This window comes from Cylas formicarius, unplaced genomic scaffold (genome assembly GCF_029955315.1).
Source record: "Cylas formicarius isolate icCylForm1 unplaced genomic scaffold, icCylForm1.1 PGA_scaffold_2__14_contigs__length_35257938, whole genome shotgun sequence".
NCBI lineage: Eukaryota > Metazoa > Arthropoda > Insecta > Coleoptera > Brentidae > Cylas > Cylas formicarius.
This window is the reverse complement of record NW_026844319.1, coordinates 24,881,780-24,901,525: the sequence shown is the minus strand read 5'-3', so window position 1 is coordinate 24,901,525 and position 19,746 is coordinate 24,881,780. Positions and strand designations below refer to the sequence as shown.

The following is a 19,746-nucleotide window of genomic DNA, read 5'->3' as shown; positions in this document are numbered from 1 at the left end:
GTTTTGTGAACAATCGCACGTTTTGCTAGGTATTTTGATGCTTGTCAAATCTGACGATCACGTGACACGGCCCTCTGTGAATGTTTTCGAGCTGTTTTCTAATAAAAATGTACTTAAAAACTGATGGTAGTAGAAAAAGTATAGTATGCAACAAGGTGATAATAATCTCCAATCAGTCGTTTATTAAAAACTCATCAGATCAAACTCATTACTAAAACGGGGTTGATCAAACTTGTTGGATATTTTTTCATTTTTTTTTTTAATTTTCCATTTGACTACAACAGCACCTTGATAATTATAACTCCAAAAGGCTTATTACATTTTAATACATTTGTCTTAGGATATCGTGCTACGAAGCGCTTGCGATTGCTTAAAATGATACCAGGTGCCATTTCTGACGGGAAGGACAAAACCAGGGATGTGGTCATTTTTACGTCATTAATAGATAAATAACGGCCCAACAACCCAGTAATAAGCCCATCTCAATATCTTTAGGTTAACCAAAAAATATGAATTTAAAACGCGAAAAGAAGTTGAATTTTAGGAAGCACTTCCGCTTTACTAGTTATTGATGAAGTAACGGATGTTAAATTATATTTAAAATCGAAATGAAATTTCATTATTTGTCTCTATTACTTTTTCAGAATCCCTTCGACTGGCCCGAAATTAAACTGTGGCTTATTTTGTTCTTAAGTTTTGACATGCTTACATATTTTCAGTCATTTACTTTTTCATTAGAAATAAGGTTTATTCAAGTGTAACAAAAACTAATCAAATGAATACTAACTTGAAGGAAACAATATTCAATATACCTCTCCACAGGAAGATTTATTTCATTAGGGAACGTAAGAAAAGAAAATTAAAAAGAAAAAACGGATAAAACTAAGTTTTCAAATGTTAACGATATTTCGATCTTTCATTACATTATTTTATTTGATGCTTTTAAAATTTCTAAAATAATTTTAATTGCATCTATGTAAATCTGGTAAAAGCGGTGGGTAAAATAAATTTGAATATGTGCCCGTCCTTACCGAGTCAGATGGTGATCAAAGAATATAAAATAGAAATGGTTAAGGAAGGTACCAGGTGACGTAAGATGCAGTTATTAGCACTGTAGTTTTTTCTACAGCTTTAAAGATGTTGATTTGATTTATTTAATTAACGGGACGACGTTTCAGCTTATAATAAATACGATATTTGAGAATTACATGATGTATGACATATTTTATTTTTATAATTATTTATAATATATATTTCTTTCTAAAACGATGCCAACTAACCAGAATTAACCAAAACTTGGTCATCCATTCGCTACTTGACAGATAAAAATAGATAAATTTTATATCACAATTTTTTTGTACTGAATCAAAATTTATAAAATTAATCAATTAAAAATAAGGCCTTCCACTTCTTTTTTAATTTTGAGTTACTTGGAAAAGATTTGGGCCACTAAGTTTTTTGAATTCAAAAAATTTAATTTTGCTCCACAAACATCCTGTATATTTCTATACCAAATATAAACTTAGGAAAAGGTGTTATTTTATACCAAATAAAAATGCGAAGAAATTGAAAAACTTACAAATATTATATATTTGAAATTTAATATTTACAATAATTACCCTAAGTAACCACTCCATATTTAGAAAAGACATGAGTGCCATTTATATTTGTTGATCTGATTTTTCCATTCTCTCAGCAGATTGTCTTTGAATGCCTGCCATTTCTTCAACATAAATTTTTTGCTGAATACAATTTCTTACTGCTGACACTTGAGCTTGCCAGTCATAGCAGAACCACTGATCAAACTGTTCTACAGTATTAAAAGACAACCCAGTTTGCCACAGATGTTCACTACAATGCCTAAAATATTCGCCATATTGATTGCAATACTTTTCGATGTAAGATGGAGCTATACTGTGATTCCCAGATTCCCTTACTTCATTATTAATGAAATTATTTTTGGCAACTGACATGTACTCATTAGATTTTTGAGACTTTGCTTCAACTGGGACCCATTTAAGACAATTAAAATCATCAATCGGCTGCATGTCATAGTTAACTTCAATTTCTTTCTCTAACTCAAAGTTGTATTCCTCATCATTATCATTATATTCCTCTCCAAATTCATCTGTAACAATATCATCTTGGCAATCATCTTCTACTTGACCATTTACAATTTTCATTCGTTCTTCTTCAGGAAGCAAGTTTTGCCAATGAACTGTTGAAGGGTTTATTGCAAATTGATATGCCATTGAAAATATGTTCTCCAAAACTTGTTTTTGGGAACACCTTTGCTGTCTTATTTCACTTGCCAATACATTGCATTCTTGTAAATAATCCTCATATCTTCTAGAGTTCAGGTACTGACCTATAGCCTGTATGTCATCTTGATCTGTATCACAGTTACTTAAAGTTTTGGCGACGCTAAACAGAGTTCTATTTTTTTTGTATATATCACTTTCAGAATTTGGGTTAGATGGGATATAATTGATATCTAAATTTGAATTAAGAACTGTCTTGCCTTTTTCAGCTAGTTCAGTTAATATTTTTGTTATATCTATATCCTCACTCATAAGTTTATGTTCTTGGTTACTTGGTATGTTAAAAGCATCTGATGTTAAGTGACTTAATAATTCAAAACTATTGATTTTGCAATTTAAATCATCTGAACTACCATTGTTACCCAATTCAAAATTTCCTTCTGCTAACTGTCCTAAAATTGATGTTGCTTCAACATCTGCAATACTCTCCTCAACATTTCCTTTAACTTTATCTAGATCATCTTTTTTATGTTTTATTTTTCTACTTTTATCAGGCTTTACTTTTATTTTGTCTAATTCCACTTTGAACTGGTCGAATGAGACATTTTTTTCTGAGACAACTCCAGAAAGCAAATTTTCTTTGGACAAATTCTCTTCTTTTAGATTGAATGAATCATTTAGAATAGGTATGGATAAATTGGTTCCTCCAATACTACCCAATATATTTTGTAATAACACAACCTCTTGGCCTTCAGATGCCATATTAATACAAACACCTGTAGAACCATATCTACCAGCTCTGCCCATTCGGTGTAAATAGGTCATAGCATCCGTGGGAATATCATAATTTATGACTAAGTCTACATTAGCTGCATCAATACCTCGAGCAGTCAGATCTGTAGATATTAATATTCTAAACTTAAAGTCCTTCAAGTTTGAAATAGCATTAAGCCGGTCATTTTGATTTTGGGCCCCAGATATATAAGTAGAACTCCAACCATTTCGGTTAAGAAAATTGCTTGTGCTTTCAGCACGTGACTGATAATTTGAAAATACCAAACACTGGGTAAAAGATGTCACTGCAAAAATTTTTACCAAATCATCATTCTTAACCTTTGTCTGTTGTACAATATTATTTGCAAATTTGGTAATCCTCACAAATTGCTTAAGCCCCAACAGAAGTGGAGTTTCAATTTCAGCACTAACATAAGTTGGGCTAAGCATATAATTAGTTAAAAGTGTCTCTAGTTCTTTGGTGTATGTCGCGCTACACATTATAACTTGCTTCTTTGCAGGTAAACTATTATAAATTTCGTTAACATCATTTTCAAAGCTATTTTCCATTAGCTTATCAGCCTCATCAAGCACAAAAAGCCTAATAAAACTTACATTGAGAATACCAGTTTGTATAAGCTGTTTCAGTCTGCCTGGTGTACCAATAGCCACATGACAGGATCTACATTTAAGTTTATCCTGTTCTATCGGAAATCCTCCAATAAAGTACTCTACATTTAGTCCTAAAATAAATATTCATTAATATTACCTAATTGGCAAATTTGGAACATGGTACCATCAAAATAACATCCAACAGCCTTAAATACATCTCGAATTTGAACTGCAATTTCTCTAGTCGGAGTTACAACTAAAATTTGTGGCCCAATCTTAGCAAAATCTATAGTATCAAGTGCTACAATTGTGAATACCAATGTTTTGCCAGTGCCCGATTTCGATTTTACCAACAAATCTAGAAAATAGTTTGTTATCGCATTTTCTACTACTGCACTAATTTTACGTTACCGAATCCACACTTTCCTAAAGGGATTGCTTTAATTTGAATAGGAGAGGCCTTGTGAAATCCGTTGTCAATCAATCCTTTGAGAACATTGCCAGGCAAAACCAACGACTCGAATGAGACGTTCCCTTCTGCAATAACGTCCCTGGTTCTCGTTTTGTCCTCCAGAGAATGGGCTAATTTTTTGGTCTCGGACATGCTTATAAATGTATAGAAAATATAAATTGTTTATAGATGCCTAACCTAAAGTTTCTTCGTCTTTGAACAATCAGCTTCTTCTTTTTTATTTTGGCCTATTTGTCTTATCCATAGACTACAATTTAAATGCAGATTTTTAGCTTTATCACATTACGCTGTTAGATATTTTCTTTGCAATAAATACTAAAACACAAAAAAGGAATTATGACGAACGACAAGTTTGGTTTTAATAATCAATTTTTCGATATCTTTACTGTTTCATTCAAAAATATATAACAAAAGCGTTTTTGCAAGCTCCAGAGACACTAAAGAATGTGCTAAGTATTGTTTCTAGAAACATGTCCTGTTATTGATAATGTCTCTATTCGTTTTAAAAGAGTAAAAATATGAGAGGCATACAACTCTAAGAATAGACGAATGCGCAGGACTAATATGCCATTTGTATATGACAATGTAATAGTATAATATACAGCGTGTTTTCTAAATTAGTATCCAAACTATAGTTTAGACAAGAATTGCGTTAACGTCTCTCTAGGTAATAGAATAAAAAATTAACAAAAAAATAAATAAAAACGGCACTGAATATTGTAGCCAAAATAGTTTTACTTTTTAGAAATGTGGGGACCAAATTGGAAAGGAAGTCTTAAAAGAATCTAAGTCCTTTTTTTTATGCAACTCCCTGGAGAATTTTTGAATTAGGTGTTTTCATGATACCTAATACATAATATAGAGATTTTGTTTACTCGTCGAACGGTCTTAGTTTTTAAATATTTTGAATTAGTAATTTTTAAAAGTTACAATAAATTCTCAAAATATAAACTCAAAATCATAATATACAAGCATAGGTATAGTACGGGGGAAGGAGTCTTATGAGAAAAAAGATGTTTATGTGAGAGGTATAGTTTGCTCATTTGTGTTTAGTGACTATAACCGAATTAATCCAAATAAAACGCCATTTGTTTACCCATCAGGTTACGATATGTAAGTACTTTTTAATTTTCTATCGATTGGTGTTTGGGAGTTTTTTAAACACATTTCTGTTTCATTTAGTTGGTCTAGTACTAATAGTACTGTGATTATAGGGAAAAAAATGCCCTGAGTGATGGGTACCAACCACCCAAGAAATATTTTATGTATAAGATAGGCCAAATTAGTAGCCACTTTGAAATAGAAACTCCCCTTTTCTGTCGTGTTAGATTTATGAGGTGTTTTGACTAGACACACTCAAACACTCAAAAATAATCTGCATCATTTTGTTTCGGGCAATACACTTAATGAATTCTTTTTTCAAATTTCTAGAATCAAACCTCATTGCCGTTGACAAGGGACAATAGGGTTGATAAATATATGTGCCCATACATTTAGAATACTAAGAATTGAGCTATCACGAATAATTGATATCTACTTTGAAACTGTATTTTAACCCTCGACATATTGAAAAAAGTGAAACTTACAAGGAAATAATGTAGGCTCTAGTGGTTTGATAAATAAGAGAAGGACGCTAGATATTTTTAACAATTTTATAATTTGTTCCAACAAAAGTTCAGCCAGGAATGAAATTCATGTTTGTTATCATTTTGTAACAACTTTGTGCAATCACATTATATTAGGGTATCTACAACAGAGGCGCTTAGCATCGAATGATTCCTCGTGTGCATTTCTTAGAACAATAAAATATATATAAAAGGGGTTTTTGCAAAAACCATTCAATGTAACGACGCCGATTGTTTCGGTATATTTGCGTTGTGAGTCAGTGTGTAATTGTTTATTGTACTTGAACTCGCGATTGTCTGTTTACACATCTTAACTGATATCTAAAACTTTAACAAATCGATAATTGCGTATTATGATTGTGAACACTTTTATGTCGACCAAAAATTCTGACCCACAATGCGTTGAATCGTGCAAAAACACGAATTCAATCAGAACTACTGGTTTATAGTATAGTCAAATAAAACAAGAAAACATACAAAAATATGGAAGGAATAAGAATGTAAAGAACAAAGTATAGAAAATAGTCGTTGCATTTGTTGTCCATTTACAATTTATAGCGTAGCTTTAAATCAGTCAGAGAATTAATACTTCTACAGACTCCGACACTGATGAAGAAATATCTACAGCTTTACGGCAAATACGACTATAAAACTAAAAAATTACTAGTTTCTTCCGGTATGATAAAGCAAAAATGCGGGGTGCTTCAACGTGCATTTGAACTACCGTAATTTGTATTTTATTTTTGATTTCCAGTTCTTCTGTGAGTTACGCGGTAACAATAACTATAAAATTTCTTCTGCATATTTTGTAAAAACCACTTGTCGTTTTGCCTAGTTTACAAAAGTCTACTTAAGTTTTTCCACACATGGATATTTGTAATAAATTTCTTCCAAGTGACAACTAAGGTTATAAATGCCGTATCAAAAATGCTTGCAGCAATGGAGACTACTGCTAAACACATACAACGATCAATGTTGCTACCACTTTTGATTGCGCTTTTAAATACGTAGTTCAAATGCATTTTTTTGACTCGAAAATTGTAAAATTTTATTTACAAGTAATTTGCATATTTGCGATATTTTTGTTTTATTTACATAATTGACATGTTTGATAACACTGGCGTTTGTGCTCTATCACAACGATATCGCTATGGTAAGATCTAAGGCAAAAAATATCTATAATTGGGTAAAAAAAGATGATTTAGTATGCAAGCTTTATCGGAATGCAGTATCTCAACATCTTTGGAAAAATCTCTTCGATTAATGCATTAGATTCCTAGCAAAAAACAATTTTTTGAATAGTTTTAGGCCATTTTAGCGCACAACTTTCCTAAAGTCGTCAAGATACATGAACCCGAAGATTTAGTTCTATACACCGAATTTTATTTCATCTAAATACTCTTTGCAACCTCTAACAGGGTAAGAAGTAGCGATATAAGTTGTTTAGAGTGAGGCGATTGATTTTTAATACAACTCATCTGTCATTAGTAGACGTTATTTGCGAAATCCGATCCAAGATAGTGAAAGTGATTACGGGCCAGCCTGCGACAACAGGACAGCGTAAAAAAAAATCAAAGGCATACTAAACCATTAAAAGTGAAAAGACTGATCTGCGAGAAGAGACATTTCGAAATTTACAATAAAAACCCTTAAAAAGTAACAAACGTCAAGTTGAAGTGTATCATTTTTACAACTCTTATCACTTAAAATTAATTTAATCACAGACAAAAATAAGCTTGGCCAGTCAATTTTTATAACATCAATGTTCTCATAGAGATTTTGTTTACTTGTCGAACCGTCTTAGTCTTTAATGACACATTAGGGGTAACTGTATTATACAGGTGCCAATTCCTATGGAGAAACGCGCAATAAAAACCGAGACGATCCGAAGTTTATTACCAAATGTATTGCTGTATCATTGACTACCATTTGGATAGTTTAAATCACTTAAACACAACCGTTTTTCCTTAACCAACGACTACCAACCCATCAAACAGCCAACTATCGCAGTTTATTAAAACCGGTTCACATTTCTTTAACAATAACGTTTATAGAGGACTAGAATTGTCTATCACTTGCGATGTTTGCACTTTTTATTTCAATATATTAGTAACTACGCCTAAGTCATCACGTTTAGTTCAAAATATATTTAGAATATATTCATCATTTAAAAAAAAGCATCGTTCGTTTGAAATAGGAATCTCGATGATTTATTACATCAATGTCATAGCACTGGAACACACGGTCACAATGCATTCGAAATGTCGACGAGCGTAATTCCGTGGCGTCTCAACACTCTGCACATTAAAACTTCAGTGATGCGATACGTTGATGACCGCTGAACTAACCTAGGACTTGATTCAAGTATCTGTAAAATTTAAATCGCATGTATTACTAAAATACATAGAGACGAAATTCCGATAACAGTTTGCACCATAGAACGATGATACTTTATTACCGCATTTATTTCGTGATCGCAAACTTATTCTTACTAGTTACCAAACGGTAAGTAGTTGATTTATTTATTGTTCTAGAACTGGAAGTAAATATGTAAAACAAAACACCATGTCCTACGGTAACTACTAGAGTAGCGGCCCAATTTCAACAGACAATATTGTCCAAAACCTATAAAAAAGGTACTCACGGTTGTTGAATCTTTTTTTATATAATTCAACTTTGAAGCAAAAAACTATTTAGTTCACTCAATGCTCTCGATCCATATAGTCCCTAGATGTATAGGTCTTGCCTACCCTAATGATGATGCACTTTTGAAGCCAACATCAAAAACTCCCTTGTGTTGGGCCGCTGACAGTTGAATTTGACAGTTTTTAGTCTGGTTAGTTTTCGTTAGTTAAGCTGTTTAACAAAAAAATGCGGAATGCCAATTGGAGTCAAAGCCGCCTGAGGTGCATATTTACGGCGTCTGTTTTATCAAGGAGCTTTAGAGCAAGGTCTGCATTAGTTGACAGTGAATTTTGAAATAATAAATGAAATAAATTGAATAATTTATGCTCTAGTAGAAAAAATAAAACTTTTTGCACCGTAAACAACGCAAAAAGTATAATAAAAAATTTAGTAAACTTTGAACAGTCAATTTTTATAAATTTATATTTCTTTAGATGCGGAAATGCGTAAGCAAAACTTTACAACTTTTTTTACTGTAAATCAGACACTCCATTTTTTTACCAATTTCAACCTAATGACACTAAATTATTCTTTTATTATTTACATAGTTATTATTATTACATTTTAAGGGTGTTTTCTAATTGAATGTCAATAATTAAGAGAGCGATTTTTGGGTCCATTTTAACAAGGAAACTTTATATGAACTTTATATATACTTTATATATATTAATATCTGTAATACCACTTTAGATATTCTAATGAAATTTATCACACATGTACTATGTATCAAGTGGCATTATTTAGTATACCACAATTTTTTTTAAATACAATTTCCAATCATTTCTAAGAAAATTGAATTTTTTGATTTCTTTCAATCTGATGTATGGTTTTCGCTCAAATATTTACCATTTACAATTCCAGACCAAACATTTACCGAAAACTTCTTGATTTTTACATTCTACAACTGCATCGGCCCAAATATATGGAAATTTCTGATTGCATTTCTGGAAAAGTTACTTTCATCTGTAAATAGTATTTCTTTTTCAAACAAGGGATAATGCGCAATTTTGTCCAAAAACAATTGACAAGAATTGACACGTAAGGATCTCTGGGAAGTAACGCTTGGACCGTTGATTATGCTATGGGGTACAAATAGAAAATCGTGCAAAATTTTCCAAACCAAGACGTGCGAGATATTCAGATTATTTCCAACCAAAATATTATTTGTTCATAGACTGTCAGTGATTGGAGATTGTAAGAATAATTTTTATTTTGTGAGAAATCAGTGGCTTACCAACAATGTCTGCTAAAATAGACATGTGAAATTCCGTACTCCCGCGACTGGATTTAATAAAAAAAATGGTACACTAAATAATGTCTCTTGATACATAGTACATGTGTGGTATCTAAAGTGGTATTACAAATATTAAAAAAAAAAAATTTTGAAAACTTTACTACCAACTTAGCAACTAGCAACTTAACATTGCAACAAAGACAACTGTTAAGCAAATGAAACATTATGCAGAAATTAACAAATTGATATTGAATGAAAGTAAAACTGAGATGATCGCCTTTACAACACGGGATTTAAATAAGAGGTTATTAGTACGCTTTAATGAAAGCACAATTCAACAGAAAAGTGTTGTAAAATTCCTCTAAGTTTATGTAGACTCGAGACTCTCCTGGTTCGAACAGGTGGACCACATTCTCAAAAAAGTTTCTGTTTACCGCTTTGTCATATGGAGGCGCCACCATCAGGTTTCTTTCCCCTTGTTAAAAATAAATTATTTTTCGTATGTCTATTTCTGTCTCAACTACGCCTTGGTTTGTTGGGGAGGTTCACCACGTGCGGAGCAAGTCTTTAGGATACAGAAACGCATTTTACGGACTATACTGTTTAAGCCCTGGATTTTTCTTGTCGGGACCTATTTTCACAACACTCTTTATTGACACTTCCTGGTATGCACATACTAAATTGTGCCACGTATGTAAAAAGTAACTCTAGTCTTTATATGCTCTCAAGAAACTTAGATATTCCGTACAGTTTAAGACCGAATCTTAACATCAAAATATCTACACATCGACTGTCCTTGTTTTGACTGTAAAAATTTATAATAAATTGCCTATCGAACTGAAGGAGATAACTAGTCAAACAAAATTCAAATGCAATCTTAAAGACAGATTGCTAAGCCTTGCCTATTACAATATTAAGGATTTTCTTTATTGTGATACCTTTTAATACGTATTACTTATTATTATTATTATTAATTTACTAATTGTACCAAGATAATTATATACTTTTACATTCGTATTATGCTGACAATATCCAACACTTGTAAATCAAGTCTTATGGAAATAAAGCTTATCTTTATCTTCATCTTTACCAAAAGTTAAGACGATTACGACTTATGTTCATATGAAGTTTTCTTTTTAAAATGGACCCAAAAATCGCCTTCGTAATTATTGACAGACAATTAGAAAAGACCCCGTATAATAAAAGTAAAAAACAAATTACCACAATTTGTTATATATTTAGCAATTTCTATGATATCACTTTTTGTAAAAAAATTCAATTTTTAACTTTAAACACGTGGTGCTTTAGATTTAGCTGGTCGAAACTGAAATATCGATATATATATATATATATATATATATATATATATATATATATATATATATATATATATATATATATACATATGTCAACAAATAAAATTTTCTTTATAGAGCCTAATTAACTAGGTTAGGTAATTATTTTATGTTAATTAATGAATAAAAATTAATTAATTAATTATTACATTTTAAATGTTTGAAATGTGGAAAGGAAAAATAAATATCAAAAAATTGTTTTAGCTATCATAAGGTCGGTAAGAGTTGGTATTGTTGTTTTTCATGTTTTAATTTTCCTGAACTATGAATTATTTAAAAATAGCATGCCTGTGATTAATTAGCTTTACCTTCGAATGCTACGCGGACGGATGTATATGATCTTTCGATATGGAATTTGGTTGCTTACAGGAACCGGAAGTGGGCGTCGACCCTAAAATAGGCAACAGGCGAGTTTCTTCCGTCGGCGAAAAATTGCCTTCGTCCATCGGCGGTGGCGGCGGACATATATACAGGGGCACCTAAAACCCAAAGTTAATCGGTAATGTCTAATGAATTTTGCGCGATTCAAAACCTGATTTACTTCGGCCGGTCCCTTTCGGTTCTCGGCCTGTTTGACGACATCGTCCATAAAAAACAGTTGAGACTTCAACGTTCGCGATCTGTCAACGTCCTGCTGATATGCGGCTCTGTTAGGTACTATTTTTGTCTTTCCGCTCAACCGACTTGGTGGCGGCGATGGTGAATAGTCTCCGCCGCCATCATAAACGCCTAAAACGATAAAACGAGATTCACAGTGATCTCCAAAAAAAAAAAGAAACGGTTTACGATTTAGGGAAAGACGACACTTTAATCACGAATGAGTACCTGAAGAAGTTACATGTTATACTTTTTCTATAGTCATTAGTTTTGGATACTCAATGACGTATGACTTAACCATTAGAAATGACAGACTTAAAAATATTATCAGTGGCTAAAATATCGCTTCCAAACCCGTGGCCAAAATACCGGAAAAGGACGAAGTGGTAGTCTTAAAGTGACTTTCCGCACGCCTGTTCACTGCATAATCAGGTGTTTTATAGTGGAGACTATAATAGAGAAATAGATTTTCAATGATGACAGTGCTTTTAATATTATCGAGACTTATAATGGGTGTTTTTTTCGATGTATAGAACTTTAAGTTGGCATTACTGAACAACGCTTGCTTGTTTGGTGCGCTTTATGGGCTGGTTGTCCGTGCTTCTTCAAAAACGATGGTGGCCAGAACGTTACAGTCAATGGTGATCGGTATAGAGCTATGATTACTAACTCTTTCATTCCTGAATTGAATAACCGTGATGTCCAGGAGATGTGGTTTCAACAAGATGGCGCAACATGTCACACAGCTCGTGCTACAACCGATTTATTGAAAAACACGTTTGGTGACCGCCTAATTTCACGTTTTGGACCTGTGAATTGGCCTCCAAGATCTTGTGATTTAACACCGCTAGACTACTTTCTGTGGGGCTATTGGTCTATGCGGATAAACCACAAACGCTTGACGATTTGGAAGACAACATTCGCCGTGTTATTGCCGATATACGGCCACAAATGTTGGAGTCATCCAAAATTGGACGTAATAATGAACATGAGAAAGTGAATGCTCTGAAAGTGGTGCAGTCTTATGCTCTTTGTAATCGTAGCTGACAACCAAAATAACGATGTACATACTTAATTTTTCAAAGAAACTTCCACAGGCTACTGTAATACATTTTACAAAACTTCTGGATTCCTTCTGCGTCAATTTTTATTTTTTTTTAAGTCAACACGGTGATTGGCGAAACGTTAGCGAGTTCGAATCAGGCGCTTAGATATTTTTTTTTACCTGATCCATTGTCGGAAATAAGGCGTTCGCTTTCTGGGTCGATTTCTTTTCTGCTACCGCCACCGATGTCACCTTTTTTCAGGATTGATTTTGACCGACGATGCAATTCGAGCTGCGGTGATGTTGTGCTCCTACTGTCCATCGAATCTACAGACAGCGACGATTTGCTACCTCCATTTTTACCTAATAGAAATATAGGTGCAGCATATTAAACCTAAATCAAAAAATGAGATCACTGAAAAATTGAACCAAATAATAATGTAATACGAAGAGTGAGGGTTTCTCCTACTTTTAAACATTTTTGTAACGTATACAAGCTATTTTTTTGAATATTAGCCTCATTTTTTGAGTTTGTTGATAGATGTCAACCTTATAATAGAAATATACCCAAAATTTTCGTTTTAATTTATTTTACATGTTAACATTTCTTTCCAAGCCTAAGTTCGCCATGAATGGGCCACTTGACAGATAGAAATGGATATGTAGTTTTCATAGCTCATCAGGCAATAAAAATTATTTAGTAGCGAATTCATGCCCAACTTAGGTTTTGGGCAGAAAACTGCCAGCTATTAATCTATTGAAAATTGTAACGTTGACATCACTTCTGATTAAACTGGGAGTGGTTTCCTCAAACTAAATATATCAAAAATAGGGCTTTATATATTCCTTACTTAAAAATATATTTAGGAAAAAGTATGGTGATAAGTACATTTTATGTCACCCGCTACACACAGAGCTGTAGGAACTGAGACGCACTTTCCAATAGTAGTGAAAAATCCGTCGAAAAATGTATTTTTTAGTTTTTATCCATACGGTATTGTACAGAATATAAGCATTGGAACACAAAAGTTGCTCGCATTCGAAGAAGACATTTTGGGGTGCTGACTCCACATCTGCCACCAAAAAGAACTGTCGATTTTTGATCGAGCATCAAGACTCTTGGACGGTATCCAAATTATGACTGGATCCAAAAGTATTTTGATTGTGGATACATTTATGAAATAAAAAAGAGGACAATCAAGGACAATTTAAAGGACGGAAGCCAGTCATAATTTTAGTTTCGATAACTAAGAAATAAAGGGTCAATCATGACAACAATGAAAGATTCGCTCGTTTGAAGTGGAAATCATTTAATTAATAATACTCTTTTATTTTTTTTCGCGTCGGTGGGCAAAACCAAATTGTCAAGCTATCCCAAAATGTACAAACCTTGTAAGATGCCACATTTTTGTCCGTAGCTACAAACGATCTTTTGTTGAGACGAATTTTCGAGCTAAATGCCAAATAGATAAACTAGGAGAAACGTTAATTGCTAAAATAGAGAGTTAGTGTTGAATTCCCTGAAAACTCGTCGGAAATTTTAAGTTCATTTTAAATCGCGCACTTCTCAATGGAACAGCTTAACGAAATATTCAAATTTTCATGAAGTACCGAAATTGGATTTTAAATTTAAAAGTAGATCTATTGTGCATTTAATAACATCGAATCTAAAAGGTAAACGTTTCAGGAAATGATGTTATTGCATTTAAGGAGATTTGGAGATAACTCTTGGATTTTACGTTATAATCCCCCGTTGAGCTTACATAATAATCCCCGACGAAACAGAGAAAATAGAGAAATGTTTTCGATTTAAAACAGACTGAAAAGCAATGCCAGCCATTTCCTTTAACAAGTTAAGATTTAATTTAAATTTTCTAGGATACAGAGTTTTAATTCTGTGTTATAGTTGCCGCGTTTGAAATATTCAATATTTTCTGTGGAAAATGATGTTTGCAAACCGAAGAAGAAAAAAAATGTTAAATTGAACTTAAAAACTGAGTTTGATTTGTAAAGTTGTACGTTCAAACGTTCAATTATTATTGTAATATATATTTATACAAATATACACAAAGTTATCCTGATTTTTAATTGTAAATAAAATGAAATTCTGAAGATAGTCTCTAGTTTTTTTAAATGTTTTGTTTCGATTTTTCAATTTGACTTGAATTACTTTTACCAACCTGTATTGATAATTAACGGAATTAATAATCCAATTTAGTCTTCCTCTACAAAAATTTGTACAATTGAAATTGTAAAGGAATCTATATTGCAAATGCCACTGCTGTCACATAATATCAAATAGGTACCTCAAAAATGTTTAAGCAAAGGATACGAAAAATGCAATAAAAAGAAGGAATCTTTCCTAAGCATTTTTTTTTCTAGAACAAGAATTTTTAATTTTTCTACAAATTTCGATGCTCCAGCAGCGGAGGGTATTCGCAGCACTGATATATTGTAGTAGTGATTATACGTTTGCAGAATTGCACTAACAATTTTAACATTGTCTACCTTGCTATTTTAATTAGAGAAAATATGTATCTCCCCCACTGAGTCATCTAAATTGTAGAAAAAGGAAAATGGATAAAGCTTATGTAAATCATCTTAAATACTGGTAATATGTTCTATAACTGGAGCCATCTGAAAAAATATGTTTGCGCCCATCAACTTTGGTGTAATACCAAATTGTTTAGTTGTTTTATTTTTCCTATAACAGATCAAGGAAATTCCCGGTTAAAACCGCTGTTTTAAGGGTTTTCCACTTTTTGCGTGATCGTTAAATTAATATAAAACAAAAGGCTAAATAAATATTTTCTTAAACCCTTTCTATAAAATAAAATAAGTCGATACTAAGGGAATTCTTATATTTAAAAATGTTGGAGTTTCACAGGAGTTTTGTGTATACCAAAATATCTTAAATCTTTCACTAACATAAGTCCGCAAGTCTCTTTTTTCAAGTTTGATAATTCTCTAGCATATTTTCATTTTTAAAACAAACATATTTATCTTTACTTGTCAGTTTATCATATGTAGCACATTTTAAGAGCAATGTTGTATTTTTATAGGTGATACCATATAGCTATTAAACATATGGAGGCCTTGCCTATGCTAATAGTACAGGAAAAATTTTGAGAAGGTCTATTCAATATGCGCATGCGCGAGATTTTAAATTTCTTTTTTAACCGACGTCCGACCCATAAGGCCTTGCGGCTTTCAACAACCTGCCGCTGGCAGGTCGTCAATATTTGGATGCTGCATTTTTACGGCAGTATTTTCTCAAAATATGTCGAAATCCTATTACATTTTCAGGCAAAAAAATTGGCGACAAGTGCATGGTTAATATTATGCTGAATTACAGCATCCGGATCGGCGTTTTCAATATAATTCTGTAAGTAGTTTGGAGTTTTGGTTCTTTAAGTCCTATAGACACGATACCAGCTATTTTTTGCCGAATTTGTGGCCGTAAATAGGCGCAAAGGGTTTGTTTTTATAAATTTATTGGTTTAACCTACACTGAAAATGTAAATAAAGTCGAATTCACGAAATGTGACTCTAAAAGTGTAAATATAACTTTGAGGTACTAGATATGGCACTGGAAACATCTAAGTGGAAAAAATGTTCAAGCACCTCATATACACAGAACGGCCATTCTTTCATCGCAAGGCTAGTAATTGCAGAAAGTTTCGCCTCACAAATATATAATTATGAAAAGTACCAATTGACAATCTCTTTAAAAAACTGTAGGTATTGGAAAATGTAACGAAGAAAATTAAAAACTTGTATAAAACAAGTCAATAAACAATTAGCCCTAAATGTAACAGAATTAACATAACCAAACCCTAAAAAGTGTAGTTTATTGTCTCAAAATTTAACAAACATCTTGCTAGCAAAAATTGCATGGCGGCTACCGCAAAAAATTCCCCCTTAAAAATATTTAACAGCAATTGATAAATGCTAAAAAAATTTGTATTAATTCACACAATAATTTAGCTATATTTTATTGCAATTTGGATTCAAATGTAAATAACCAAAAAGAGAGAATCATAACCACCAAAGATGTAAGCAACAATGTCACAGACTGTTAGTATTCTCTGGCCATAGCAATTCCTAGCTCCGCGTTGCCAATTATATTCGGATTTCAGAGACTGATTTTGCGTTCTTATGAAAATTAGTCAATTTTTTCAGAAAAATTACGACAATGTGACAATTCGGTTAGTTGGGGGTGACGCATGCACAAAAGATCCACACCTTCTCTACAAAAATGCCATAGCCACCTGCGGCGCATCAATTTTTACTGTAGTAGGGCCACTATATTATTATCTTACAACTATATGGGTGATAGATACTTACCAGCTCGTGATCCTCCCAAACTATGTCCGAACAAATGCTGGTTAAGGATCCGTGTAGCTGATGCCAGTCCCCGAGTTGGAATAAGCGAAATTTTTCTCCGTTTATCCAGACTTTCTTGCGAATCACGTTCCTGTCGGGCATCACCAAACCTCGTCTTTGGTTTGCCCCCCTACAAGAGCGCGTCTTATATTACGAACGCCGCTACCACTCGATACCCTGATTTTTTAACCTGTTGGAATCTAGTTTTCCTATTTCTCAGCAAAGGCGAATCGTTGAGACTAACCCTGCTGCCTCTGTCCATAATCTGAGCGAAACCTCCGAAGCCAACTTGCTCGTCCAATGGGGATGCTCCCAAACTTCTTAATGCTGTGTCGCCACTAGCTGACTTTTTAACGGTGGTTCTTTGAGGCGGGGGTGGTACTGGCGGTGGAATTGTTGTCGGACTGTTGTCTGTGGACTTGTCTAAAGGATTCACGTAGAGGTTGCTGTCCAAGGCGAGTGTTGTAGGTTCGAGGATTTCCGATGTCAAATCGCCCTATGAAATAAATAGTTCAGCAAATGCGCGGCGATCACACTGGCGTTGACAATTTAACATTTCGAAGAACAAGTCGGCAGTGTTCGGCTTCGGCAACTATTAAAGAGCCATTTTAAAAATTAGCCATTAATTATAGACTATTTTCAAGTAAAGTCCTTCACAAATATAACAGGCGACAAAAGTTTTAGGTTTGGTGTCACCAATTCAATTTTTTTTTGTTACATTTGAGCCTATTGCTTTTAATTACCAACATTCGCTATCCACAAATACTTATTTCTTTTATGTGTCCTCATCTTGAACGAATATGCAAAATAAATTGAATTAAATTTATTTAAACTCAAAGTTTAAATTTTAACTGCACAAGATTGTTCTAGTCAACGCGATTGAGAGATCTTTTAACCCTTCCAAGATGGTTGACATATATATCTGACAGTGGGACAAATGCATCACAGGTTATATAGGTCAGGATTTTTTTAGGCTTTAAAGGCGATGATAAATCACCCAGGATTGAAAAATTGAAGTGATCGGCAGTGAACCGACTGCCTATATGTTATGACTGGAAAATTGGGCATATGGACTAGCGCCATATATATTGGCCACTGTCCGATATATGTGACGCTCGTCCGTATGGCATACACTCAACAAGAGAGACGCGCTCATCTGTCAAAGATCTCAAAAACCTGACACCACGTATTTGTAAGTGTTTTAGTTGCATCAAAAATGTCGTGCGTAGAAGAAGCTGGACCTTTGCGAAAAAAAAAAAACAAATAGTAACGCTACAGGCAATTATTGCGGACTAACAGACGCGGAAGTAAGGAGTCTCAAAGAATTGTTGGGATCAGATCATATCATTTATTGATAGTGGTAGTGAATATTTGCCAAGTGATGTCGGCGGAGGAGGAAGCAGTTCTGCAGAAGAGATTGATGAAGAATTGCAAGATGTAAGTTTAGAGAGTCATCATAATACCTCAAACGAAAACATTCACAATGATAATGGCACCAAGGACTATAGTGACATACATATTAACTGCCTAAGTTGCATAAATTTAATGACAGCCAGAGTGGAGTAAAGGACATTACGTTGAGAGAAGACTTACCTGAAATAGATTATTTTTTGAATCTTTTTACTAAAGAATCTTGATTTAGATGAGTTTTTCACCTTTCTTGGGTTGCCTATGATCATGAGTAGAAATATAAAGCTTGAAATAAAAGAACATTTGTCAACAGATGCTCTTTTATACTCTCCAGTCTTTAGTCAAAAAATGACCAGAGACAGATACTTACAAATTATAAAAAAATGACATTATTGTTCAATATATAGGATATCTGTGTGTTGAATGCACATGGCATGTTTTTGATGAAACTGCCCAGTACCGCTTGCTAAGTTTCAACAAAATCTTCTACATGGAATTTTCAAAAGGTTTTTATACATTTTATTGGCTATTATTCACATATATTGCTGATTTTTTTCAAATTCTTCTGTTAAATGACATTAGTTTTTGTTATTGCAGATACAAATCCAATACCAACAAGCCCACTTCCGTTTCTGCAACTACTGATATAGCTAGACTACAGAACAGACATTTCCTCACATTAGTTCCCTCAACTGAAAAGACAAAAACCGTCTCTAGAAGATGTATTGTATGCTCACACACAACAGCAAAGGAAAAAAAAAAGAAAACTTTCCAGATATATGTGTAGACAATGTTTCAAAGGCTTGTGTGTAACTCCATGTTTCCAGATCTACCACACAAAGAAAAAATTTCTAAAAAATACTTTCGGCATTTGTTTATAATGAGTTTTATATTTTGATTTAAGAATATTTTGTATATGTTCATTTACATCTTTTAATATTTTTCAAAAGTTTGCTAGAAAAAAAAATGTTAAATTGAAATAAAGTTATTTCATTAAAAAAAAAGTATTTTTTGCATTTTTATAAAGGGCCCCAGAAGTACATTTCTATGACATTCGTCCTCAAGGCACGTAAAAAACAGCCGTCTGTGTGGCACTTTTGCGGCAAAATGGTTCCGTCCTGAAAGGGTTAACTGCAGCAGCTGTATACGGTCTCTAAATGTTTTTAGTCTTATAGGAAGTAAAATACTAATGGTTCTTCAACTCCTTATCGAACTTATTCTTCAGGTAGTCGTTCGTTAGTGCCTTGTTTATTTTAATTGAATTCTTTTCAAACTATTGCTAACTGCTAT

At 33.1% G+C, this 19,746-nt stretch overlaps 2 protein-coding genes across 9 annotated transcripts in view; both read right to left on the bottom strand.

The window, feature by feature from the left end:
• Positions 1-1,624: 1,624 nt before the first annotated feature.
• LOC132697951 (probable ATP-dependent RNA helicase DDX20) lies at positions 1,625-4,457 on the bottom strand. Of its 2 annotated transcripts, XM_060663742.1 has the most exons (4): positions 4,059-4,457; positions 3,832-4,005; positions 3,651-3,778; positions 1,742-1,860 (listed from the first exon to the last, which is right to left on the bottom strand). In XM_060663742.1, exons 1-4 carry the CDS (start codon positions 4,249-4,251, stop codon positions 1,852-1,854), a joined length of 504 nt encoding a protein of 167 aa, XP_060519725.1. In that variant the 5' UTR covers positions 4,252-4,457; the 3' UTR covers positions 1,742-1,851. The 2 variants fall into 2 exon arrangements, with proteins under 2 accessions (XP_060519724.1, XP_060519725.1); XM_060663741.1 differs by having other exon boundaries at positions 1,625-3,778; positions 4,059-4,424.
• Positions 4,458-5,761: 1,304 nt separating this feature from the next.
• LOC132698811 (potassium voltage-gated channel protein Shab) overlaps positions 5,762-19,746 on the bottom strand; it is a 130,663-nt gene continuing 116,678 nt past the window's right edge. For all 7 annotated transcript variants that reach the window (XM_060665117.1, XM_060665124.1, XM_060665122.1 and 4 more), the window contains 6 exons: positions 17,237-17,542; positions 17,008-17,176; positions 12,841-13,023; positions 11,551-11,747; positions 11,327-11,497; positions 5,762-8,112 (listed from right to left, as the gene is read on the bottom strand). In XM_060665117.1, coding sequence (XP_060521100.1) covers positions 11,336-11,497; positions 11,551-11,747; positions 12,841-13,023; positions 17,008-17,176; positions 17,237-17,542 — 1,017 coding nt within the window. In that variant the 3' untranslated portion in view covers positions 5,762-8,112; positions 11,327-11,335. The remainder of the gene's footprint in view (positions 8,113-11,326; positions 11,498-11,550; positions 11,748-12,840; positions 13,024-17,007; positions 17,177-17,236; positions 17,543-19,746) is intronic.